A 25,305-nucleotide genomic window follows, 5' to 3' on the forward strand; every position below is an offset into this window, starting at 1 on the left:
AACATTGGAAAACGTTTCTGTTGTAAAGGTACACTGGAATCTCCTGTTTGTGTCCGTTACCTCTTGTTTTTTCACTGGTCACCACGCAAAGAATCTGCCTCTACTTTGCATCCTCCTATCAGGTACTTATACCCATTGATAAGGTCTCTTGATAAGGTAAAGTTCTCTTTGCCAGGCTGAGGAACTATCCAGTGCTCTCAGCCTATTCTTGTTTGACAAATGTTCCAATTCCTTATCTTTGTGGCCTTTTGCTTGACTCAGTATGTTCTAGTCTGTCTTGTACTGGGAAGCCAGCAACTGGACTCCAGATGCAGTCTCACCAGTGCTAAATAGAGGTCCTGCACCTGGGTCAGGGCAATCCCAAGCACAGATACAGGTTGGGTGGCAAATGGATTCAGAGCTGCCCTGAGGAGAGCGACTTACTGACATTGACTCACAAGAAGCTCAATATGAGCCAGCAGTGTGCACCTGCAGCCCAGAAAGCCAACTGTATCCTGGACTGCATCAAAAGGAGTGTGACCAGTAGGTCAAGGGAGGCGATTCTCCCCCTCAACTCTGCTCTGGTGAGACCCCACCTGCAGTACTACATTCAGCTGTGGGGCCCCCAACATAAGAAGGATGTGGAACTGTTGGAACAAATCCAGAGGAAGACCACAAAGATGATCAGAAGGCTGGAGCACCTCTCCTATGAGGAAAGGCTGAGAGTTGGGCTTGTCTCCCAAACCTTCTCCTCTCCAGGCTGAACCTTAGAGCAGCCTTCCAGCACCTAAAGGGAGTCTCCAAGAAAGCTGAAGAGAGACTTTACCAACAATACGTAGGGACAGGATAAGGGGGAATGTCTGAAAGACGGTAGATTTACATTAGATATTAGGAAGAAATTCTTTACTATGAGAATGGTGACACACTGGAACAGATTGCCCAGAGAAGTTGTAGCTGCCATATCCCTGGAATTTTTCAAGGCCAGGTTGGACACGGCTTTGAGCAACCTGGTCTAGTGGAAGAGGGTTGGAACTTTCTGACCTTTAAGGTCCCTTTCAACCCTAACCATTCTAAGATTCTATGACTGGTATCAGACAGCTCCCTTATTATACATGGGTGTAACCCATGTAAGTGCTTGCTTTTGAGAAACGGCAAGCTTCACTGCACCAGAATACTACAGCTGCTCTCCTCCTTCAGGTTGGCTGGGGCTATGCTTTCTATACAAAATATTGACTTCATGAGCACAAACATGGGAAGACTGAACAGAACAATGGCATGTTACAATATTAACAAAGTGACTAACACTAGAGAAACATCTTATTTTCCACTGCATCTGGTGTGTAGGATGAAACTGCAAAGAAGAGACAAGGAGAACATGGCACACTCAAACCTGAAATTTGTCAAAACAGAAGTATGACTGTAGTTAGAACACTGACAATGAGCTCTTTTTTCTATACAATGACATATGAACATGGCTGCACAGCAAACCTTATGTATTGATGCCCACAAAGCTTTTTCAATTCAATCAAAATAAGAGAGCTGGAGTCAGAGCCCCATTAAGACTAAGAAAAAGATTCTACTGCTATCTATTCCACCAAGTTGTCATTTTGCTGAGAACTTCAGGTTCATTCAACATCAGAGAAATGATTTTGCAGAACGTTATGACCACTTGCTCACCAGGATAGCCTTCCAGACTTTGCCTCACATTGTTCACAGTAGGATAAACCTTCATGGAGGAGAAAGAAAAAAAAGCAGCTTTAATAACACAGCTCTAAATACACAAGCTGCCAGTTTTCAAACAAAAACCACCTTAAAAGAAAACCTGAGACCAAAACCTTATAAGCTTTATTTTCCAGAACGAATAAAATTACATTGCAACTTAAAACTAGTTGTGTACCAATAACAAGAAGTCTTTATATTTTAACTCTCTTGCAGAGCTTACCAAAATTAGCTAGCAAGACTCAGTCTTGCTTCAACCCCTTCCACAGTGGGCAACGTTATTTTGAGATTTTAGACTCATAGCTCAAATGTTTGACAATATTTTCTCCTTGATTTAACAAGCTCTTGCTCCTCCTCTGAACTGTGCTAATAACCAAATAAACAGGTTAGAAAATAATTTGGATTAGGTATTAATCCCTCAGGGTTCGGTTACGTCTCAGTAGCAGAAACAGCTGCATCTACAAAACTCAGACAATCTATGTAATTAGAGTATAATTTTGATTATATATGCTCTAATGTCACGCAGATGGAAAATACAGTATATTTTATACTACAAGTGGCATCCTTACAATTTCAGGATGAAACTACATTAATGTCTTCCAAAAGTTAAAAGAAAACCAGTGACTAAGACTTAAACAACAAATGAACAAATGTTAAATAAAGGTCACTAGCATCTAAAAGACATACCAAATGAACCGGAACATCACATTTAAGACTCATCACACTTCTGCCTGCAGCCACCAGACTCTCCTGGAACTCTGAGCATAGCCATTTGGACCCATCAGCTCCCATTGAACCAATGCTTGAGAACTGTCCAACAACAGGCCAGGATTCCTGTGCTGGTATTGACAAAGCATGCTCTTTCAAAAGCTAATGATGGAAATTAAAACATTGTTAAAACTTCAACAGGCAAAGAATACTTTAATTAGTGGTTTAATATCACTTGTTATTTAATCCTCTATTAAATCATCGATAATTCACTCCTGACAGAGATTAACATTCACACTATCATTTTAACTTTGCAATAAAAAGTCAGGCTGTCCAAATAAACTCACTGTTCCTTCAAGAAAAGATCAAACATCAGAAGTTTTATCCAAAAGGCACCAAAGCCAGCCATTAAATGATGGCTAAAAAGAATGCTAGCAGCTCTTCCTAAAAACAAACATCAGCTTTAGAAGCCACAATAAATTAAACAACCCTTTTATAATTGGTGGCTGCTGGCCATAAAATTCCTCTCATATCCTAAAGCCCCAGCTACAATAGAAGCCTGCATCAAGAAGGGAAAAAAGAACAATTTAAGAGAAAATTGAAATAATGCTTTTAGAGGAGTTTGTTAGCTGTGAACATAATTTAAAGTCATATTAAAACCAGATGGATATAGACACATATCAGATTTACCTTTCCTGCCCCCCTCTAGAGAGAGCACATAATTAAATGGCTTCAGTCATCAGTGTAGCATTACCAGGTCCATCTGCATTGTCACTCAAATAATCTTTTTATCTCAGAAACATTTGTCTTTACAAGCTTTTTCTGTTTCATTTTGTTTTCAGTCTTACTAGGCAAAAATATGTTGGCATGCTCTCCCCAAGTTTAGCCAGCCTGGTTTTCTCTCTTCCCCATTTCAAATCTAGTTTAAGCTCTTTCAATAAGCCCTGCTCACTCCTGTGCAGAGATCTTTTTTCTCCCATCTGAGACAGGTGTACCACATCTGTTATCAGCAGGCCTGCTGTCATGATCTAAGCCCCAGCTTAGAAGCATAGAACAAAACTTAAAACCTGACTGAATTGATGACATGTGCAAACTGGCTTTTAATTTGATGGCTTTTTGCCAGGTCATTAGGGAAGAAGGAACTGTAATAGTCCTTAACATTTAAGTAAAGAAAATAAGCTTTTTTCCTATGTGCAGGCAAGTCTATATCAACGTCTCTTTCTTCTGCAAGTGCCTTTGAAGGCAGCTATATTTGGTTCCCAGCCACAGAAGACTGGATTTTGATAGTGTCACATTTGTTAGAAACACCAAGAGCAGGTAGGAAGTCATCTGAGTGATGGTGACTCCTCAGATATCTACAAGCACAGGACAATTCAGACCACAAGCTGACCATGGTAATACTGCCCAGGAATATTATGTGGAAAGTCTACACCATCGTAAGTTGTAAGCTTATGTTAATGCTCACTTAAACTGTAAATGATCATAGCTGGAAAAATTGGAAGGAACTATAGAATGCTCTCCAAAATTGCATTTACAGTTAAAATATTAGCAAAACAGGTTACAGTTTTGGTACCTTTCTCAGCCTAAGATGACCCCACTTTTCTTTGTCACTACCTTGATATCGTCCAGGGGTAGAACCAAGCAGATATACTCTAGAAACAAAAAGAAAAAAAAACAAACCCAGAACACCACAACACCAGGTTATTTGCAGTTCTGGAGTATTCTGATTTGTAAAGTGCTTAAGGTATTCAAGTGAAACCTATCAGCAATGCTGAATATACACAGACAACCAGAAATATTTAGTCTTTCACACTTAAGATTTACAGTATAACAAAAAGTGGATTTGTTACAGCCAATCTATTGCTACATCCAAATCAGCAGATTTGGGTACAAGTTTTCATTTGGGCACCTAATAGTTCAGATGCAAAGTACAGCTTTTTAAACTGCCTTCCTAATAATGCTTTAGTAACCTGCTTGACTTGGCCCTGAAAACAGACCTGCAGAGTCACAAAAACACAGATGCTTTAAGAAGCTTTCCTTACTGCATCTCATCAGCTCTATCCACAAATTACGTCCCCTGCATGGCAAGGAACTGATCCTTAACCCAGTAAGTGACACTTCCCTAACCCATATATAAACTCACACCAGCTAGGGCTCAGTCAACCTGTGCAAGCTCATGCAGTGACAGCATGAATAAGAACAGCAGCTCAGGCTGTTAGCTCACCCAACTATAGTGTATATGCTTTTTTACCCCCTCCTATCTTGTAAGACTCCATATCAAGAAAAAAAAAAAAAGCACTTTTTTACTGTATTAAACTAGATCAGGTGTCAGTCTTTTTCCACCACAGTTTATGACCATTTCCATTTTTTTTTTTCAACTAATTTTTGCCAGCTTATAAAACTGCTATTAAACAACCAAGAAGATTTACACTTTCTGAAGTAAATACAACATTTCTGTAGAAATGCAAGATTTATCTATTAGAGAAAATAATTAAGGATGCTTAATTTACAAGTAATACAGGCAATGTGATACTAAGAAGACTGTTCCAGGACAAAGTATATTATTAAACATAACATTGCCTACCAGACAATTCATGCCTGTAACAGCCAAAGTTATATATATATATATATATATATATATATGTGTTTTTGTGTGTGTGTGTGTGTACTTTCAGCTACCTTGCTGAGACACCCCTTTTTATTCCTTCAAAATGTATGCTTAGGAAACAAGTGCAGCAATTCAACATAATCTGCATGACATAGCTACAAAAAGCTTTCAATATTAGATCATGTTTGAACATTTAAGTCTGAAACAGGGTAAGCTGTTAAAAAAAGCATGCAAGTTATTAGAAGCATAAGCTAACATACCTTGTCTCTGATAAATCATGTTCTTGAATCAGATCTATCCATTCCTTGAGCGTAGGAGAATTGTAAGCCATCAAGTAACTTATTAGGTCAGATTTAAAATTAGTTTCAGATTCACCAGCAGAACCACTTGTTCCCTGAGGTAGCCTTGGATATAAAGGGCTTAACCATATTCTAAAAACAAACCCACAAAAACAAAGGATACCACACTAACACACAGTTTTAGTAGGGTCATTAAAGCATATTTGAAGGTCCTAAATGAATACTAGAGAGATCTATTACGATAGTAACTATAAATGAACTTGCCTTTAGAGTCGTCAAGTCTTACACTCAATACCATAAAACTAATAATTTCAAATAAAATCAACAATCTCAACACATTTATCCATGCATATAATTACAGCTGTCACCACTGATAAAAAGCTCAGGCTTAGATTTACCAACCAGTAGTCCTTTCACCAAGATTTTCTACATGATTAAAACACTGCAAGTTCTGCATAGCTTGAAGAGTAGCCCACAGTGATAACCTGCCTCTCAAAAAGATCCCATCTCAGTAAAATCAGGTGGGATAAATCGGTAAAATACAGAGGGGAAAGCATATAGCATTCTTTTCCAGTCCTTTCCAGTCACACATTATTGAGGCCATGGAAACCAAAGGTTCCACATTGCCAACTTTACAATGTGTTGACACTATCCTTCGTAATTCAGAAGCCTGTAAAACAGAGAAGCCAGTGAGCCATCATATTGGTAATACCGCCTGTGTATTAACAGGCAGTGTGCGAAAGCTAAAAGGAAAAACATTTTCATGTTTGACAAGTAGGAAAACTTGTTAAGCATCCAAATAGATTTTTTCATGCCTGCTTGGCTTTCTGAAAAGCTAACAACTGAAAGACACTAAAGGCACCCCTAAGTAAAAGATTTAAAGACAAAAAAAAAAAAAAAAAAAAAATCAGTGGTTATAATTTTGCCACTCAAACTCCTATGAGAGCTTGCTGCAGACAAGTAACAAGCCTCAAAACTTTGCTACATTTAATGGCAGTAAAAATGGATGTCAAGGCAACAGTAACTTCTGAAAAGCTATTTTCAGTTAGTTTAATGGAGTAATCTTATACCCCGAGTTACTGCGAAGATTAACAAAAAAATAGTTTCTGTAAAAACAGCCAAGAAAAGAGGTTGATGGTCATTATATCAACATGTCACTTGGTCCTATTTTTGCGGTCTAAGCAAAACTATATCCCAAGCTGGCTGCTAAGTTTAAAAGCTTCAACCAAATAAAAACAGGAAGAAAATTCCTTCCGAAGAAAGTATACTATATGAACAGGAACCAGTGGTGCCCACCATTTAACAGGTTACATTCTGGATACAGTCACAGCAAACATCTGTACACTCACATTATTCTTGCAGTACTAAGGTAATTTTTAAATAGCTGCTTCAGATTTGGATAAATAAGAGTTTACAGCTAGGCAGCTGTGTTCATAAAGAGACAGCACTGCATAATAAAAGATCTTAAATCAGGTAGCAGCCTGGTCAGGACAATTTTGTTTACAGTAGAAAGCAAGGAGAGTTCAGGCTCAGAGAACTACCACCATTCTGAGTCTGATTTTATTTTTCTTTTTGGAGGATAGGTCTATTTTAGGAGTATAAAACTTGTAGCACTAGGATCATCTGACCTGGTGTCCCATCTCCAGCAGCAGATACCTACAGAAACTGTTAAAGTAAGCATACACCTGTCAGAAATCGTTGCTTACCCCTGAGTTTTCTGATGCCAGTCGTCAGCAATAAGATTAGATGTATGTATCACAACTCGAAGACCTTCCTCATACAACAACAACATCATTTTCCTTTAAAGAAAAAATACAGGAAACTGTCTATCTTAAGTATACAGAGTCGGAGAAATTAACAATTCATGAAAATGCTCCAAGATAATTATTTTCAAAACACAGTGCAAACACTCAAACTTCAATCCATGTGCATGCCAAGCTCATATGGCAGGCAGACTATCCACAGTACGGCTTAACATCTCATGCAACTGGTTTCCCAAAGCAAAAGAACACTTGCAGAACACTTTCTGTATTTGCTGTGTTCTTCAGATAAACTTATTCCTTTGCAGAAAGTTAAAAAAAAATAAAGGAAGACTAAAAGGCCCTCGCTTACAGCTGATTTTATTAAAACCTAATTCTTTTCTCAAACTCCCAACTTCTACTTTAAAGTATGTACATAACTAACCACTGGGACGGCAAAAGAAGCTGTTTATCCACCATAAACTCTGAAATTTCTATGAGCCTCAGTTTTATGGCTTGAAAATAAATTGCACATAAACAGAATAGATACACTGAGGACATGAAAGATACTATTTTAAAGTTCCATAAATATGTATTAGGCCTTCAGAATAAGTTTATATGTTTATAAACAGTAATAAAGTATTTATAGGATAGGAAGATAGATTAAGACATTAGTTATTAGTCCAGTGACAATAATTGCATGTACCAACTCAGTGGTCATCTTTAGAAGTGGAGATTTCTGCATCTTGTCTGTTACTTACGTATGGTGAGTTCCAAATGCAATATCCAGTTTGGCCTATAAAAATAAAAAAGCTGATCATTGTAAATTCCTATTGTGCATTCCTATATGCAAGAATGTTAAAGAAGGAGAGGTGCTGCTTCATTTTATTTCATTTCACTGCTCTCTAGTGGACAGATCACAAAATACATTATTTTTCCCCTTAACACCTTTAAATATACTCTGATTTCTAGAAGCAAAGTCTTTAAATGGCAATGCAACTCTATTGGAACTGCTCTAGCAGAATTTCTGGTCTCTTACAAGCAGTATGTTTACAAACAGTCAGCTTTGCTGGTTCCTGTTCAACACAGTGTCCAGCAGGAACTTCAGCAATATGCCCTTGCCTCAAAGATGACTAACAAAGTCCTGGGCTGCATTAGGAGCATTATCAGAAGTTCAAGGAAGGTGATCCTGCTTCTTTCTTCAGCATTAGTGAGGTCACACATGCAGTACTGGGTCCAATCTCTGGACGCTCCACTAAAGAAAAAACATGGCCACACTGCAGAAAGTGTAAGTACCTTAATGGTACAAATACCCAAAGGGAAGGTACAAAGAAGAGGGAGCCAGATTCTTTTCAGTGGTGCCCAGTGATGGGACCACAGACAACAGGCATAAACACAGGAGATCACCTCTAAACATCAAGATACACTTTTACTGTGAGGGTGACTGGTCACTCGCATGGGCTGCCCAGAGAGGTTATTGAGTCTCCATCCTTATGGATATTCAAAGCATATCTGGACATTGTCCTGGATAACTGGATCTATGTGACCCTGCTTGAGCAGAAGAGTTGGACTAGTTGACCTCCAACTTCCCTTCCAATCTCAACTATCCTGCAACTCAAAAGCACAGATGACTGTTACAAGCAGCTTAATGGCTAACATTGCAAAAACCCAAAACTAGACTATTTTTTTATTTTTATTTTTAATCAGCACTTTGCTTTTAAAGAGTATTTACAGCACAATTTCCAGGTAAAGAATGAAACATGAATTACAGGTGTTAAGAAGGTACTTTTAGCCAGTAATGGCTCCACCATTATTCTTAGTGTGAGAGTGGAGGATAAGAGTAAAATACTTACATTTTGGGTTACCAACATAACGGAATGCATGTAGACTACCAGAAGAATCTGAAGCAGTATACTCAGATAAGAAAACCATCACAAACACCATTTTTCCCTGCTACTTGCTACTAAATACACTGATAAGCTTATCATATGGGACATACCACATTATATGCAAAAACATAAATTTATTGTTCACACATTTGAAATCTTTATCCAAAATCATTGCTACTCCACAACTTAGCGCAAACACCTGACTAGTATAGCACACAGCAGCCCAGAAATCCTGGCCTTGAAAACTCACTATGTTCAGCATCAATACAGTGATCATTAGGAAGCTTAGTTACAAGACCGCCTGAGAAGGAAGGAAGAAAATCCCAAGATCATTCTCCTTATGAACAAAGAATAAGATATCCTCATAATCAATAATGTACTTCACCCAACAAAACCCTGAACTGCTGTCAAGAAGCCATAACCACAACCCTCCTCGAGGCCAAAGCTAGTAACTTCATGACTCAGGGACAGCAAAAGTGTAAGCATAATATCAGAGAAAGTGCTACATGCCAGGAAGTGTGCTGATAACAATTTTAACAGCATTATGGAAATTACTTGTAATAGCATTTCTTTTGTGAATGACATTTGGACAATAATAGTTCTCTGATGATATTTAAGATTACAGTAACACTAGGAGTAAGTTCCACACTTCATACAAAAAGTGCTTCCTTTTCAGAGATTACAAGAATTTGAGTGTAACATGTTAGTGAAGAATGTTTGCAGCTCTTCTGTGAGCTCCATAACATTTCTGTAGGCAGCTGTTCTGTGTAAGCCTTCTGTGGGTGACAGTCTACCATAATCATATAACACCAGAAACATAGCTACCATGCTCCCATGGTACTAGTAAGTATACTCCTTAAAGCATAACAATAAGTTCTTGATTTCCCATATAAGGTGTGTGCCTCTTCATCCATTACAAGATTTTAAGTGCAATAGAAGGCTTAATTTCAATGAAAGGACAATACTACTATTACCTGACAAAAGCTGATGTTCTCATAAGGGCGTGCTTGTGCAAGCAATTCAGCTTTAGATTCTCTCTTTTCACCATGAACTATCAATAATGGCTTCTTCCTTAAATAAAAGGAGATTACTGTTAACTTGTCAATTAGTAAGCAGCCTAAACCACTCCATGTAGCTATGACTTCTGGCCTCTAAATCTGATAGCACAGCCGGAAGGAAAAAAAAACAAAAAACAACAACAAAAAAAACACACACCCCCCCCCCCAAAAAAAACACACAAACACCTATGTGCTTTATTAACTCAAGAAGCAGTAACTACAATAGAACCTCTAAGAGAAAGACACTAGAAAACTTGGTGAATGGACGGGATGACAAAAAAAGCCTCAAGTGTGTAACTGGAAACAGGCAAATAAAACTCTTGGAAATACTGATATACACAATGTGTAACTAGAACAATTTAATCACTGTTACCTTACAGAGAAAATGGGAAGAATGGGAGGGAAAAGGAGGGGGCTAAGTCTCTTCTGGCATGGTCACTTCCTAATAGTCCGGTTCTACCGCATTTCTAGTAAAATGCGAGTAAAAGAGAGAAAACCGTATGTCATACACTCACTTCATCTGCTGCAGGTTCCAAGTGTCAGAAAGCAAACATAATTGCTTTCATGACCAATATCTGGGAACTCCAACCATACCTGCCCATGACATCATCCTGATCACTTCTGCATAGCTTTCTTGTGCTCCTTCTACATTCTCTCCCTTCTCTTGCATTACCTTGCTCTTGGCTCAGTAAAGTGTATAGCAAAAAGCTGCTTGCTCTGTCTTTATAGGTAATCTACAGCACTGCCATTGTAGCCCACAATAAGGCCTCCTAAGTGTTAATTAAAAATCAGAAGCCAGCCATAGTGAACTCTGACCATTTAACAGCTTGAAAAAAGGCAAGAAACCTATTAGAGAACTGTGACCATGAAATAAGCACACAAGGAAAACAAAGAGTCTACACATACACAATTTGCAACTGCAAACGAGTATTTATCATTCACTTATGATGAACATACTACATTAACACTGTTTTGGAAAGTATCATTCCATCTTCATAAAATAAACATACCTGAATTCCTGCGGATACTGTCTCACAAGCCAGGCCACATCTATGCAGTAGTTAAACTTGTTCACAAGGAAAAGAAAACAGATTCATTACAAAGAAAAAGCATAGTTTGTCAGAACAATTAACTATAGCAAAAAACCTCCCTACTTAAAAGTCAGTCAATACCACTTACATCATTCACAGCATGTTCTAAAATCATTTTAATTTCCCATGCTTTCTTCCATATCTCAATTCAAGAATGAATTTAAGTATTAGTGTTCATAAAATTTAGCATGCAGAGAAAAAAAGTCGCACATAATGCAAAAGCTTTGGATCAAGAACCATCCCTTTGCCATGTGCTTATTCCATGAATGATAGCAAAACCTGCTATAAAATAACAAAAATATTCCTAGATTGCAAGGTTTTAAAAAACAAAAAAAAACCCAAACAAACAAACAACAACAAACAAACAAAAAAATCCATTCACCTGCACATAAATACACATTTTCAGTTGCACATTCCCCAAAATCTGGAGAGAAAGCACTCTTACAATTGTCTGAATTCTGTGCAGAGCATGGGATGATTTTTGTATTTCAATAAATTGTTGTACAGTTGAAAACACAGAATTTCCTCTCTATTTTAAATGAGGTTCCTTGCTAATAACTACAAAGCACAAACATGGATTATCAAGCTTATTGTCAAAAAAGTGAAATCAGCTAGTGAAATCAATCTGGCAATCAGTAAACTCACCTGAGCAGAAGAAACCAGAGTCCCAAAAAGAGGAGACAAGATATCTATTAAAAATATCAAAATACAATTCAGTAAAATGAAAAGGTTCAAGTAAACATTTTGCATTTTGAACAGTTTTGCATCACAAGTGCCAGATTGTTGAAAGACTAGGTGAAGTCTTAACAGAGACATTCACAATTAAGTTTATTGCTTGGAATATTCAAGTCACTGATTCTCCTGTGAAAACCTTTATGGTTTTCTGTTTATAAAAAGCATTAACCCTCTCAAAAGTATGAAACAAACTTTAAAAACTCATTAGGAGAAAGACCAAGATCATATGGAGAAAGGAACATCAAACTATTCTCTTCCCTACAGAGATAGCTTGAAGTGCATAAAAGCAGTAACAGCACAGTTAATGCTTAAAGACTTACTTGTCGCAGACTGATTGTAGGACATGTGTACCCTTAGCTCACCCACGGTAACACAAAGCTAATCTGACTGAGGATTTATAACCTCAACAACTGAAGCACAGCAGCAACCTGAAAACATCACCTACAAACACCTTATGGGACAGACAAACTACTTCATGCCCTGTATCTACAGAAATCTGGTTTTGCAGGTTAAACAAAGCCACAATATATTCCCAAAGCAGATAGACATACAGCAGCAAAGCAACTGAGATCTCTGACATCAGGATGCAATCAATCAACCTTCATAGGGAGCACATGATCTTGAGGAAAAGCTACAACCTAATTGTACAGGTCTTCATTCAGTCATTGTCCTTCAAAGGACTAGAAAATTTTTCTGCCTCATTTTACTGTATTTCTGCGCATAAACCTCTTATGAATGCCTGTTTCTGATTCTGTCTTGTGATGTATGGCATTTCATTTCTGAATGAGGGGATGTTTACAGGTGCACAGAGCTGCTGCCCCTTACATCAAGCTACAACTGCACGGCATTCTGGAAACATCAATATTGTACACCAAAGACTTCATCATGACTTACACTCCTAATTGAATTGAAATGGCCCCATGCGTCACAAGGGCAGGACTTCTGAAATACTACTTTTTTTGGCATCAAGTAATAGTAAATTAATAAGTCCAAACCCTTAAGCAGCTTGAAGGCAAGTGCAAACAACTCCTCAGGGACAACAGTTAGGCATCGAAGAAAACCACCCCTTTTAGACCCACAAAGGCAAGCAGTTTTTCCCGGAGTAGCTCACAGGGAAAGCAGCAATAAGCAGCACCGTATTATTTGCCTTGAGTAAATGCAGTGCAACTGTAGATTTGTGCAGTGCAACTCAGAAGTTACAACAAAATCAGCATAAGCAAATTAATGCTTTATACACTACTTCTAAAAGAAAGGCAAAGATAACAACCAATTTCTATAACTTGGACATTAAGGATACAGAGCCTCTGCCACACCAAGGAATATATGCATTTAAAAATACCCTTAAAGTAAAAAAAACATTTGCTTGCAAACAAGTCTCCCAAAAGCCCACTTCTGTAGAATTCATTTGTTCACCTTTTATATGCAGGGCTCCATAATTATAACTCTGATGAATTCCTCTGACTTTAGTGAGAAAAAACCTGAAAGGGTTCCCTCCATTCAACAAATCCCAGGTATCTTGGGTTTCACTGGGTGCTTCATAATACTCCTCTGCTTTCTGATTCTCTGAGAGTTCATCATCTTTGCAAAGTTTCAGAGGATGTTTTGGTGCATCAGTTTTTTCTTCTTTCACTGTTCCTTTGTGGGCATGCTTTTCCTGATCTTCAGGCTCTTCATCACTACTAGAAAGACACCAGCCTGAGCCTTCTTGGCTAGCTCTCTGTTTTCCTGCTGGAGGTGCTTCTGCAGAAAACCTTTTATCACTGAACTTCAGGGGAGAAGTTTTTCTCTTTTGAGCAGCTTTTCTTGCTTCAGAGCATGGATACTGTGGCACACTTGTGTCACATGCAGCATCCAATACTGAAGATGTAGATGGCTTTTCACTGTCAGAATTTTCCTCAGGACTTTCATCACTGCTAGATACTGTCCATTTTCCATGTGCACCTTCCTGAAGCATGTTCCTAGGGATTAAAAAAAAAAAAACAACACCACCATCAAACAAAAATTGTGTGGTTTTGCTATGCTCAGGTCTGTTTCACTTATTACTGAGGAACTGTGCTTTTTGTATATGGCAGAATCTCCATGTAACTTCTGACTCGGTAAACTTACAGTGTACAAGGTTTATTTGTTCCTTACTTATGCACAGGAAACAAAGAAACATGTGCAGTGGAAGCACTCATCAAGTGGGAAGCAGCTAATGCAGAAACCCGCATATGGAAAATGGGCTGGAAAGGGGCACGTACAGGAAAGCATTTCGAAAGTGCAATCTGCATGATGCAGGTATTTCTCACACCGACCCTAACGCTCGGGACGGGGGGGAGGGGGCGGTCGGTCCAGCGCGCTCTGCTGAAGAGACACAAGAGCCCGAGTTAGGGTCGCTCTTTCCGGCTACCCCTGCGGGACAGCAGTCTGGGCCCGCAGCCCCCCACAAGGCCCTCCGCCGCGCCTCTCCCTTGCTCCGAAGACGTAAGCGGCCCGGGCACCGTCGCCCCGAACGCCGAGTGCCGTATGGACGGGACCACTGCTCTCACCGGCCTCAACACCGCCCCACAAAGTCAGAACCTGCAGTCAAGAAGAGCAGCGAGACCAGCAGCTGACACCGCCCTACCCGCCGGCGGCCGCCACCGGCTGAGGGAAAGCGAGCCAGCACTCTAGCCACAGCACCAAGGGCCGCTTCCGCCCCGCAGCAGCGACTTGGCGAGCCCCGAGGCTCGGCTGAACCGCCAGTGCCCAGCCCTGCCCACACCACCGGGCGGTCCCCACCTCACCTCCTACCCGAGCCGCCTCCAGCCCGCTCCAAACCCGGAAAGGAGGTGAAGAGGCCGACTCCCGCCTTCACCCCGCGAAGCCCCACCCCTCTCCTCCTCCCGAGCCAATGGCGCGCGTTCGATTTTAGCCAATCGCCGCCCGCGCTGAGCGTGGGAGTTAGCGGCGGCGCGCGGGTTGCTAGGCAGCGCGGGCTTGACGCGGCCGCGGCCAGAGCCGGAGGAGGACTGCGGCGCCCCTCCGCTTACCGTAGGGGAGCCGGTGAGGGGCCTGAGGGGCGGCGGGTCCGCCCCGTGGGGCCTGAAGGGCTCTTCCGGTCGTCCACGGGTCAGTGGGTGTCGGGTGTCGCTCAGACGGTGGTGGTATCTTTCTCAATGCTGCTACGCCGGCAAAACAGTCATCTGTTAGTGACCTGAATTAATCTAATAAATTGATATTTGACCGTAATATTAGTTTAGGGCAGGTGCAGTATCTGCATAATTGGTCATTCAGCTCGGTGTTAATTACTGTGTCTGAAGTGTCCCTCTAATGAGATAACTGTGTGGTGACCTCAAGAAGGAAGTGGGAGGAAAACAGGTGTAAAATTAATCCAAGCAAGAACATGAAGTGCATCAAAGCTTGCTCTACCCACCAAAATTAACTGTTTTAGCATTTGCTTCTCATTACTATAATTTATTACAACCCCGTGACTGCAGTTAACAAATAATGTCTTATATCAGTATGCAATAAAATGGGCAAGCTACACCAAGGAACACATCCATGAAATTTACGCTTTTTTGTGGAATTGTATTAGTTCTTTTTGCAAAGTTGCTCTTAATGCTTCTTCCTGAAACAATCTGTAGATAAAGTCTTTGGGACTACAAGATTAAATGTTTTATTACAACCGTTGCTGAAGGTTTTCTGTGGGAAAACCTTTTAGGAACGTTTTGTATGTGCATAATCTCTTGTCTAATACAGACTCTAGAAACACTTTGTTTTCTAATAGTACTTCAGAAAATTTAATGGCTTCTGACTACGTTTACATTCCAGTCTCACGGGTCCTGTCTATGTAGAGACTTAACTGAGAATTAAACATGCCTTGCAGAAACAAATTTAAAGTAAATTTTCTTTTAGAAATCTGTACCATATATTCTAAGTCTGCAAAAAGCTTTCTCATAATAAGCATAAAATGTAGAAGTAGGAAAATTTTATTTTAACTTAAACATTTAAAAATTAAAATTAAATGGACTCAGACTATATTCAGTACTACAACAGAGTAGATGTACGGAGTTCTGACAGAGATGCAACTAATCTTCAGTAGTTTTTTTTTAACTAGTATGGTTTATTCAGCAAGTGCCTGTTTTAGTTTTTCAATTATTCAAAGTAAATGTGCAGTTATTCAAAGTAAAACAGCATTTGGTTGAATTTACTGTTTTTTAATGCAACTCTCTTTCTTTCTGTAGGTTTTTCAAGCATGTGACAAAGATAACAAAGGCTGTTTAATCAGAGAGTACTTGAAAGGTATTGTAGTAATTTTTGGTTATAAACACTTAAAGGTGTACACATTTTTTCATTTATGTTCTCAAGATCCAGCTTATATAGATATCTTACTGTCATGAACTCTGTGTACTGACTGGTCCACACTAATTGGAGTGGATTACTGTAGGTTTGGCGAACAGAAATAACTGCAGATTCCTGGAGTTATTTATTTCAAAAGATAATAAACCCCTACCTTTGCTGTGATGAGCAGAAGGATGCATTGTATTTCATATGTGATGTATTTCATAATGTATTTTATACAAGATATACAAAATAAGTGACTGACTGAGCTTGTTATTGATCAGTTCTTGGTTTCTGTTAGTGGTACATGCCATTTATTTACTCAGTGGTGTCAGGAGATTTGAAACTACTGCATGTTCTAATATTAAACATTTGTTCTCAAAAATTTAGGCATTTTTGGTTTCAAGTAACAGTTGGGCATTTTTAGTCTTTAATTCTCTAATAAAAATTTATAGCTGTATGTAAAAAAAGGGTTTGTTGAGAGAAATAATATGTTGCATACTCACAAGAATATACAGGATAAATTGTATGGCTTCATGTAATTCTGGAAGTTGCATTTCTACTCTAGTACTCCAAGTGATGGAGTATGAAGAACATGAAAGATTTCAGAGTAAATACAGCTCGATCCAAGTTTGACTTTCTCATGGCATGTCAACACAAGCTTACAGGCTTGACCAACTTACTAAAAAGTATATTTAGCATCGAAATTATTATTCATCTTCTCCAGTTTGAGCAATCTCCTTCCCCAAAGACCACTTATGACTACCTTTTTTATTTTCTTTTTTTTACTTAAATCCTTATTTTAGGAAAATAGTCTTAACAAGGTCACAAACAAAATTTTGTCTATGATCATTTAAAGTAAAAGCCACAGAAATGTTTTATTAAAATGTGAAAGTAGTCATCTCTGATCCACTTCAGCTGTGAGTAAACATTTTCTCAATGAACTGGCACCAGGTCTAAAAATAATTTAGACTTCTGAAATGATTCTTAACTGCTGAATTATGAATCTGAAAAATGCTCAGCTTCCCCTTATCTATCTTCTCCTGTCTATTTTTACCTTCATGAAAAAAAAAAACCCAGCTGTTCTGTTAAATTCCCTGAATGTTTCTTCCAGTAGGAGTACTCAAGACATGCTTAAGGCATTCAAACAAGAGCAGGTTCTGTGCATAAGTCACTGATGGCTCTTTTTGGAAAGAGAATTGAAGTGGAGGACTTCTGGGAAGAAAGGAGGTACAGGTTTAGTTATTTCTTTCTGAAAATGTGCCAAGTCACACCTTCTATGTCTCTAGGCAGTGCTGTGACCACCTGGCTGTGGACCATCTTTTCTGTGCAGCTGCACAAAATTTAATTAAAAAGGTTTGTTCCAGGACTGATTCTGTGACTAGGTTTTGCTAGCTCCTTAAGTGGACCTAATTCCAGCAGCTGTTGCTCTTTGCCCAATGACTACTCTTTGTGAACATCCCTTCGTAGACAGATACTTTTCCTCATACCTTTAACTAACTGTGGTTTATGGCACAGCCATGCCTCCTTTTTTTTTTTTTTTTTTTTTTTTCTGATGGCTAGGCCTTTTAAGTGTTCCTTTCAATGTCTGGGTAGTTTTTAATCTAGTCCTGAGAAACACAACTTTTTGTGCACCAGGCAGGAACCAGATGCAGAAGTTACACTCCTAAAAGCTGATTGTTAGCATGAGGTTCTTAAGTACGTTATTAGGCATTTTATTTTGCCAAGATTATTAAAATTCGAGACTATAGTAAACGCTCTTGTATTTCTTTGAAGTCACTAGAACAACCATGGCAAGGAGACTATTTTCAAGAGCTTTTCTCAGAAATAGGGAATGGTGTGCACACATTACTTAAGTTTCCTCAACTCCTCTATATACTAACTTTTTTTTCAGTAAAAACAACAATTATTTAGCATCATCAACTGCAATCAAGCATGTGTAGTTAATTGTTGCTGTATCTTTTGGGGGGGGGGGCATGCTTTCATTTATTCTCTCAAGTAAAGGTAATACTAAGTTTACCCACTAGATGTCACTGACGAACTCTTTACTGGAGAGGGTGGGACCTGAGTATTTGAGCACTTCCCTACTCCACTTGCTTTTTCAAAATAATTTGTTATAACAATTCGATTTTATTTTTTCTAAAATATTACTTTTATGTGGTTATTCAGAGAGATTCTGAACTTACTACTGTTTAAAATTAAATCTTCTGAGACAAGTAGCTGGGAAAACATGAAAATAGAGACCAAGCAGATTGTTGAACTGATACTGTATGTATATTTATTTATTAGCATATAAAAATAATAATTTCTTGGAGCTAGCAGCATTTTGGGAATTGTGTCTGTGGGGCTAACATTCTTTTCCTCTGGAAATTTGGTTCAGTGATCCTCTTTTCCCCAAAATTATTTGAACTGATCTAAAATGATCTCATGTTTCAACAGCCGTTCAGCTAGCGCATTCAAGTTTTAAATGTTTGTGATGAAAAGGGTACTGCGGGAATAGCAGTCATTAGAATATGTCATTTCCCCAGCTGAAGTTTCATTCCTGGTACCATTGCATTTAGATCTAACTAAAAATACTCTCTGCACGGTGCCTAGGAGGCCAAGCTCCTCAAAACGTCCAGTGTTTTCCCTGACCCAACTCTGTACCTTCATATCAGGACACTGGTAGGTTGGCATCTATTGCTGAACAAGATGCCAACAGCATCCAGAGTACAGAAGAGCAGTCTGAGCTCAGGGCTGCTTACAACTTGCCGCTGCTCTTCTGGCTCTTCCTATCAAAGCTTTCTGAAAAGGACTTCCTAGTCTGTTTGTATGTGTGATGCAGTCTATGTGGAAAGTGTTGCAGGCCAAATGGAACATGCAGTCTTCAGTTATCTGGTCATGGCATGTTTGGCTTGTCTGTTCTCCAGAACAGAGTGTCCATAGGTTGCTCTAGAAGCTGCTGATGTGTGGTCTCCTCTCATGCGAGTTGTCCCAGGGCTGCAACTGTGTGCAGTTTTGTATTCTAATAATATAAATGCAAGAGTTTGGACTCATGAGCAGTCCATCATGCTAACAAGCAGTACAAATGTAACCCAAAGTGGACCTCTCCTTTCTTAGCTCTATGCTCCCTTTCTGTTCCTGGCATTGTTCAAATGTTTCCAGTGATCTCTTGGCCACCTCCTAATTCAGTTTCTGTTTTCATCATGTCATTTAGCTTTTTGCTTTTCTACTATTAATGAAACTTAGTAACACACTAGTATTAGTGGTTATTTGTGAATCTTGGTAACATGCTAATCAACATGTGTCACTCCTGTGTTCCTATCAGATAAAATTGTGAGGCAAGATCCAATGGAAATACAGTAAAGGAGATACATAGTAGATGAAGTGAGGCTGTAATGGGTTGGTTTCAGGATAGCTGCAGGAGCTGTATGATGCAAACAGATTTTTGCATTTCCTTCTAATTTTTTATTCTCTACTTTTTTTTATTAAAGTTTTTATTTTAGACAGGTTTACCAAACAAATTTTGATCAAACTAGGCTTTAAGAAGTAGTTGGTCTCCAATACAAATATTGAAAGTTCTTTTGTTGTTTAAAGGAAATAACAAATCTGGGGGCTGGTGCTCCAGCAATTAATTTTGAATATTACTGTTCTTTTGTGTGTAGTTGACCTCCAATCTATATAGAGTTAATCATGTTTGTTTAAGCATGTTTGTTTAGGATTTTGATATTGCTTAGGATTCTATTAGGACTATATATATACTGAGCTTACTGAATGAAAAAGAGTTGGTTTTATTTTAATTAGAATAAAATAGTTCCTTACTTAAATGCTATAGATGATACTGTTGTGTAGTATGTATTATTATGAGAATATCATATTATTATGAGTAGTGAAATCACATACTATTGCTATAAAATGGAAACTGTGCAGGAGCTTAGATTTACCACTTCTGCGGAAAACATCTGTGGTATATCTTCTGTGTTCCAGGTGGAGATGGATTCATAGAATCATAGAATAGGGTTGGAAAGGACCTTAAGATCATCTAGTTCCAACCCCCCTGCCATGGGCAGGGACACCTCACACTAAACCATATCACCCAAGGCCTCGTCCAACCTGGTCTTGAACACTGCCAGGGATGGAGCATTCACAACCTCCCTGGGCAGCCCATTCCAGTGCCTCACCACCCTAACAGGAAAGAACTTCCTCCTTATATCCAATCTAAACTTCCCCTGTTTCCATTTTAACCCGTTACCCCTTGTCCTGTTACTACAGTCCCTAATGAAGAGTCCCTCCTCAGCATCCCTATAGGCCCCCTTCAGATACTGGAAGGCTGCTATGAGGTCTCCACGCAGCCTTCTCTTCTCCAGGCTGAGCAGCCCCAACTTTCTCAGCCTGTCTTCATGCAGGAGGTGCTCCAGTCCCCTGATCATCCTCGTGGCCCTCCTCTGGACTTGTTCCAACAGTTACATTCAGTAATATCTCCTACACCTTTTCATAAAAATTTAAAAAATCTGAAGCCTAGACTCCCAAGAGTTTTGAAGAACTGGATGTACATTAATAATAATCTATGCAGTGATATGAGGTTCAACAAGGCTCAGTGCTGAGTCCTGCACTGGGGTCACAGCAACCCCATGCTATTCTACAGGCAGGGGAAGACTGGCTGGAAAACTGCTCTGTGGAAAAGGACCTGGGGGGGTGTTGGTCAAGAGCTGTCTAAATGTGAGCCAGCTTGTGCCCAGATGGCCAAGAAGGACAGCAGCATCCTGGCCTGTATCAGAAATAGTGTGCCCAGGAGGGCCAGGGAAGTGATCATCGCCCTGTACTTAGCGCTGTTGAGGCTGCACCACAAATACTGTGTTCGGTTCACTGCAAGAGAGAGATTGAGGTGCTGGAGCGGGTTCAGAGAAGGGCAGCAAAGCTGGTGAAGGGTTTAGAGAACAAGTTTTCTAAGGAGTGGCTGAGGGAACTGGTGTTGTTTAGCCTGGAGAAAAGGAGGCTGGTGGGAAACCTTATTGCTCTCTACAACTTCCTGAAAGGAGGTGGCATCAAGGTGTGTGTCAGTCTTCTCTCCCAGGTAACAAGTGATGGGACAAGAGAAAACAGACTCAAGTAGTACCAGGGAAGGTTTAGACCGGGTAGTAGGAAAAACTTACTCACTGAAGAGTTTGTCTAGCATTGGAGCACACTGTCCAGGGAAGTGGTAGAGTCACTATCCCTGGAGGTTTTTAAAAGTGGTGTAGATGTGGCCTATGGGGACATGGTTTAGTGGTGGACTTGGCAGTGATAAGTTTAAAGTTGGACTCCATGATCTTAATGTTCTTTTTCAACCTAAATGATTCTAGGGTTCTATAAATGAGCTGACCATGGATATGAAAAAGGGTCATATGATTTCATTTAGTTTTGTAATATTTTTAGTGCTTCTGTGTTACATTTAACCTGAGCTTATTCTTGCTTCTCCAAGTAGCAGTTTTTAATTGCAACATAGTATAGATTACTGATAGAGAAAAGTTATGTCATTTTTAGTGTTCGAGTTGGTTAAGTGATGAAAAAGGTTCTAACAGTTTCTTGATACTGTGCCCAGTTTACTTGAGTAAATACTGGAGTCTTACACCACAGTTCAATAAATATCTCATGTAACAATTCTTCCATTTATACAGTTCTGCTTGGTTTTTAATGTTCTTTACCTTATCACTTATGCCCATACATCTGTTTGTGGGGTCATGTGGCAAGTCTTATTGGAGAAATGATTCATATAAAAAATGAAGTGGCAAAAAAATATGGTTGCTTTTATCAATAAGTTCCTTCATCCCTTTTGCCATATGGCCCCACAAGTATTTGTATCAATACATTTGAAGGGCCTTGTGGAGGTCAGTTCTCTTTATTCTGGCACTGATGCCAAAACCCATGTTCATTAAACCATACCATTACTTGTAAATCTTTAATTTAGGCAACAAATTCAGGATAAAGATTTTACTCAGGTTTTTTTTTTTTCAGAGAGCAACCACATGTGAATGCCTGAACAAAAAAAAACCCAGTGACCTAAGATATGAGGATAGATTATGGCTTGAATATTTTTTAGGATGACCTTTTTATGTGTCAAGATAGCTTTACAGCCTGTTCTAGTAGCACATAAATTGCCAACTCTCAAAATCAATGAATAGGCGGCACTCTATTATAGGAGTCATTCTATAAAAGGAAAATTGTGTGCTATAATTTTCTGAGCTCGTATGTTACTCTGAAAGAGAAAAAAAATAAGTGGAAACCTCATACTGGTTTTTATGGTTTCACTTCCATAGTTATCCAATTGAATGGAAAACTGTTCATGCAGGTAAGTTCAGTATATTTAGGCAACATCTGTTATTAAAGAAATTGTGCACGTAGCAAACCTAGCAGTTGAAAGCAGCAAGACTCCGTAATCCTGGAAACAGAGACTGTAACAGATCTTAATACATGATCTTTCAAGAAGAAATAAGGAAGGAAATACCCAAAATCCTTAAGGGTGGAGTTTAAGGTTTGAATTGAGGCAGCAGAGGGAGCTGAAGGAGCTATGCATTTGAACCACTGCAGAAAGAATAGGATATGAATGAATGAAAAGAAGTAAGTGCAGAGCTTATGTTATGTTATTTGATAAAGAAAAATTCCTGCAGGATACAGTCATGTTGCTTTCTAAGGAAAACAAAATTGTTTAAAAGTAGCATATTGTAGGTTATGAGAAAAGAGCATTTCTTTTTGTTTAAATATTGAGATGAAGTGGGATATATTTTGCCAAAAAATCTGCAAAATTTTTATATCACTATTTTTGCATGTTTCATGGGGAGGCCTGACCTCTTGGGGGGCAGATTTTTATTTCTTAATGGTTAATGTTTCACTTTGATTTTAGAATAAAAGGTCAATTAAGAAATTGCAAACTAGGTTTGTATTTCAGTTTCTTTCATTTTCAGTTCGTTAAAAGGATAAGAGAAATGTACAAGTAAAAACTTTAATACAGTATACAGGAGGAATAACCAATCTAGTTTTACATTAAATTTTATTATCAATTTCATAGGAATGTATATCTGAAGTTATAGATTATTTCAGAGTTCTCTCACTGCAGGGAGTGATGCCAGATAGATTGTTTATGCAGCCTGGATCTTTATCCATGGCATGCAAATGCTGTTGACTTAGAAAAGTCCATGTTTCTCTCCAGTGCAAAGAAACATGAGATGGCAGGTAACAAGAAGAAAAAAAACGAAAGTAAACAGAAGCATTATACTCAAGTATAGAAAACGTGTGAGAAAAACTATATTGAAATGCTTGTATGGCCACGATCTAACTTTGAAGACTATCTTTTTAGTTTTATTTTTGTGTTTATTTATATAATTAAAAGTATTCATAATTAGTAGATCACAATCATACATATTTTTGAGGTGAAAGAACTGACTTTTTTTGCAGAGTTTTCATATTTTACATTTTACTAGGTCTATTATTTGAAAACTTTTTAAATCTCACGAGTGCAAAGAAGACTGCACAGTTACACAGTAATGAAACAAGGCAAACATTTACAGCTTTTGATGTGCAAGATACATTTCTTTCTTCTAAATAATAGGAATATTAATTTAATTCTAAAACAATTAAGCAAAACAGAACACCTGAAGGAAATAAAAAGAAATTAAGATGAGATGTCCTGGATGCTGCAAAGAGCAACAGTACTGGACTAACAAACATTGTGATGATACTATTACAAATAAAGTCAAGGTCAGTAGGCTGTGGCATTGTAGGTGGTATCTCTGGATTGTCTGTTGCACTATGAGCTCCACCAGCTGTTAAAAGAAATCTCTAGCCATTCACCCTACCTACTTGCTGTTACTGCCTCTCATTATGTCTCTGTTACTCGTGCTCCTATATCTCCACTCACGTATTTATGCCACATATTTTATGGATTTCTGACCCTGGTGATGACTCTAGATCTTTTTTTACTTCTCATAGACCAAAAAAGGGAAACCAAAACAACAAGGATTATTTTCTTGTTCTTGTTGGGAATTAGATGTGGTAATATTCTTTTACATTCCTGCTGGACAGCAGAGGATCTCCCATCAACAAACTGAAAAAAAAAGAGAACTTCATCAGGAGCCTCTGAGGTGATGGAGATTCAAATGATCCTTTGCTTTTTTCCTTCCTAACCTGAGATAGGACTAAGGTCCTTGAAAAGAGGGAAAGTGAAACATATGGCAGATCAGATGTTGGGATGATAGGATAAGCATCCACTCAGCTTTCTGCTATGAACTAAAAGTAGCTTTTGAAGTGTTATTTTTAGTGAGTTATTCAAAGGACTGAACTGTTTCAAACACTGTGCTTTTGTTTGTCTTGCTATCATGCTGCACACAATCTGCAATAGTCCTGGTTGAGATATTTTATTTTCCAGTTGGATCTGAAAGTGAATTCATAACTAAAGTGACTGATCAATTGATATTGCTGTAATATAAAGTATTCATGATCTTAAGTCAGCAGCAGGAATAAACTGAAGGAGAAATTTTATGTGAAAGAAAATTTTTAAAACACAATGCTCACAGTAACTAAGATGTCATTGAAAATAATGCTTTAAATGTAATTTTGTGTATTTTTTTATGTTTTAAAAATCTGAAAATTTCAATTCAAAATGTCTAATTTTAAAACTAAAACTTAAACAAGAGGGTTGTAGATGTTGTAGACACAGTACTTTTGACCAGGAATCACAGTGGCAAAAAGGAATTGTCAGTATAAAATCTTTCTTAGACTGTTTGTCCATAATGTAGACATCCTAAATATTTTTCAAATGCAGTAGCTTAAAGAGTGTATAATAATTTCAGAAATGTAAGTTGATTAGCTCACATACAAACATAATTGTATTGAGTAATTTAAAAAAAAAAAACCTTAATTTACTTTTTTTGTTTTGTCTCTTGCTTGAACTTGATTTAAAAGGGTTTTTTGACTTTTGAAGACTTCAACAGAGCTTTCAATTCTATTTCTCTTAACTTACCTGAAAAAATCATAGTTGAAGCCTTCAGGCAAGATTAACAAAGAGGTCCTTATTCCTGGATAGCTGATTTTTCTTGTATATATTTCATTTAATTGAAGTATTATTAGATTCTATAATACAACTGAACATAGAAGCTTAAGTATGTTATTGTTTCAGTGCCTTTAATAATAAATAGTATAAATACAAATAATATTTAAAAATAAT

At 38.4% G+C, this 25,305-nt stretch overlaps 2 protein-coding genes across 2 annotated transcripts in view; one reads left to right on the forward strand and one right to left on the reverse strand.

Moving 5' to 3' along the window:
• Positions 1 to 13,950, reverse strand: part of TDP1 (tyrosyl-DNA phosphodiesterase 1) — a 43,908-nt gene extending 29,958 nt beyond the window's left edge. Inside the window, exons 1-10 of the mRNA XM_062638611.1 lie at positions 13,239 to 13,950; positions 11,736 to 11,779; positions 11,010 to 11,065; positions 9,916 to 10,012; positions 7,814 to 7,848; positions 7,020 to 7,112; positions 5,275 to 5,445; positions 3,980 to 4,058; positions 2,386 to 2,568; positions 1,657 to 1,705 (exon numbers count right to left, since the gene is read on the reverse strand). Of these exons, the coding sequence (XP_062494595.1) occupies positions 1,657 to 1,705; positions 2,386 to 2,568; positions 3,980 to 4,058; positions 5,275 to 5,445; positions 7,020 to 7,112; positions 7,814 to 7,848; positions 9,916 to 10,012; positions 11,010 to 11,065; positions 11,736 to 11,779; positions 13,239 to 13,779 (1,348 nt within the window). The 5' untranslated portion in view covers positions 13,780 to 13,950. The remainder of the gene's footprint in view (positions 1 to 1,656; positions 1,706 to 2,385; positions 2,569 to 3,979; positions 4,059 to 5,274; positions 5,446 to 7,019; positions 7,113 to 7,813; positions 7,849 to 9,915; positions 10,013 to 11,009; positions 11,066 to 11,735; positions 11,780 to 13,238) is intronic.
• Positions 13,951 to 14,697: 747 nt separating this feature from the next.
• The window catches only part of EFCAB11 (EF-hand calcium binding domain 11), a 64,723-nt gene continuing 54,115 nt past the window's right edge, over positions 14,698 to 25,305 (forward strand). The window contains exons 1-4 of the mRNA XM_062637404.1: positions 14,698 to 14,706; positions 16,031 to 16,088; positions 23,564 to 23,667; positions 25,041 to 25,129. Of these exons, the coding sequence (XP_062493388.1) occupies positions 14,698 to 14,706; positions 16,031 to 16,088; positions 23,564 to 23,667; positions 25,041 to 25,129 (260 nt within the window). The remainder of the gene's footprint in view (positions 14,707 to 16,030; positions 16,089 to 23,563; positions 23,668 to 25,040; positions 25,130 to 25,305) is intronic.

The sequence above is a fragment of the Pezoporus occidentalis genome, unplaced genomic scaffold, assembly GCF_034315485.1.
Source record: "Pezoporus occidentalis ecotype Australia unplaced genomic scaffold, CSIRO_AGI_Poc_V1 ctg115, whole genome shotgun sequence".
NCBI classification, from domain to species: Eukaryota; Metazoa; Chordata; class Aves; order Psittaciformes; family Psittacidae; genus Pezoporus; species Pezoporus occidentalis.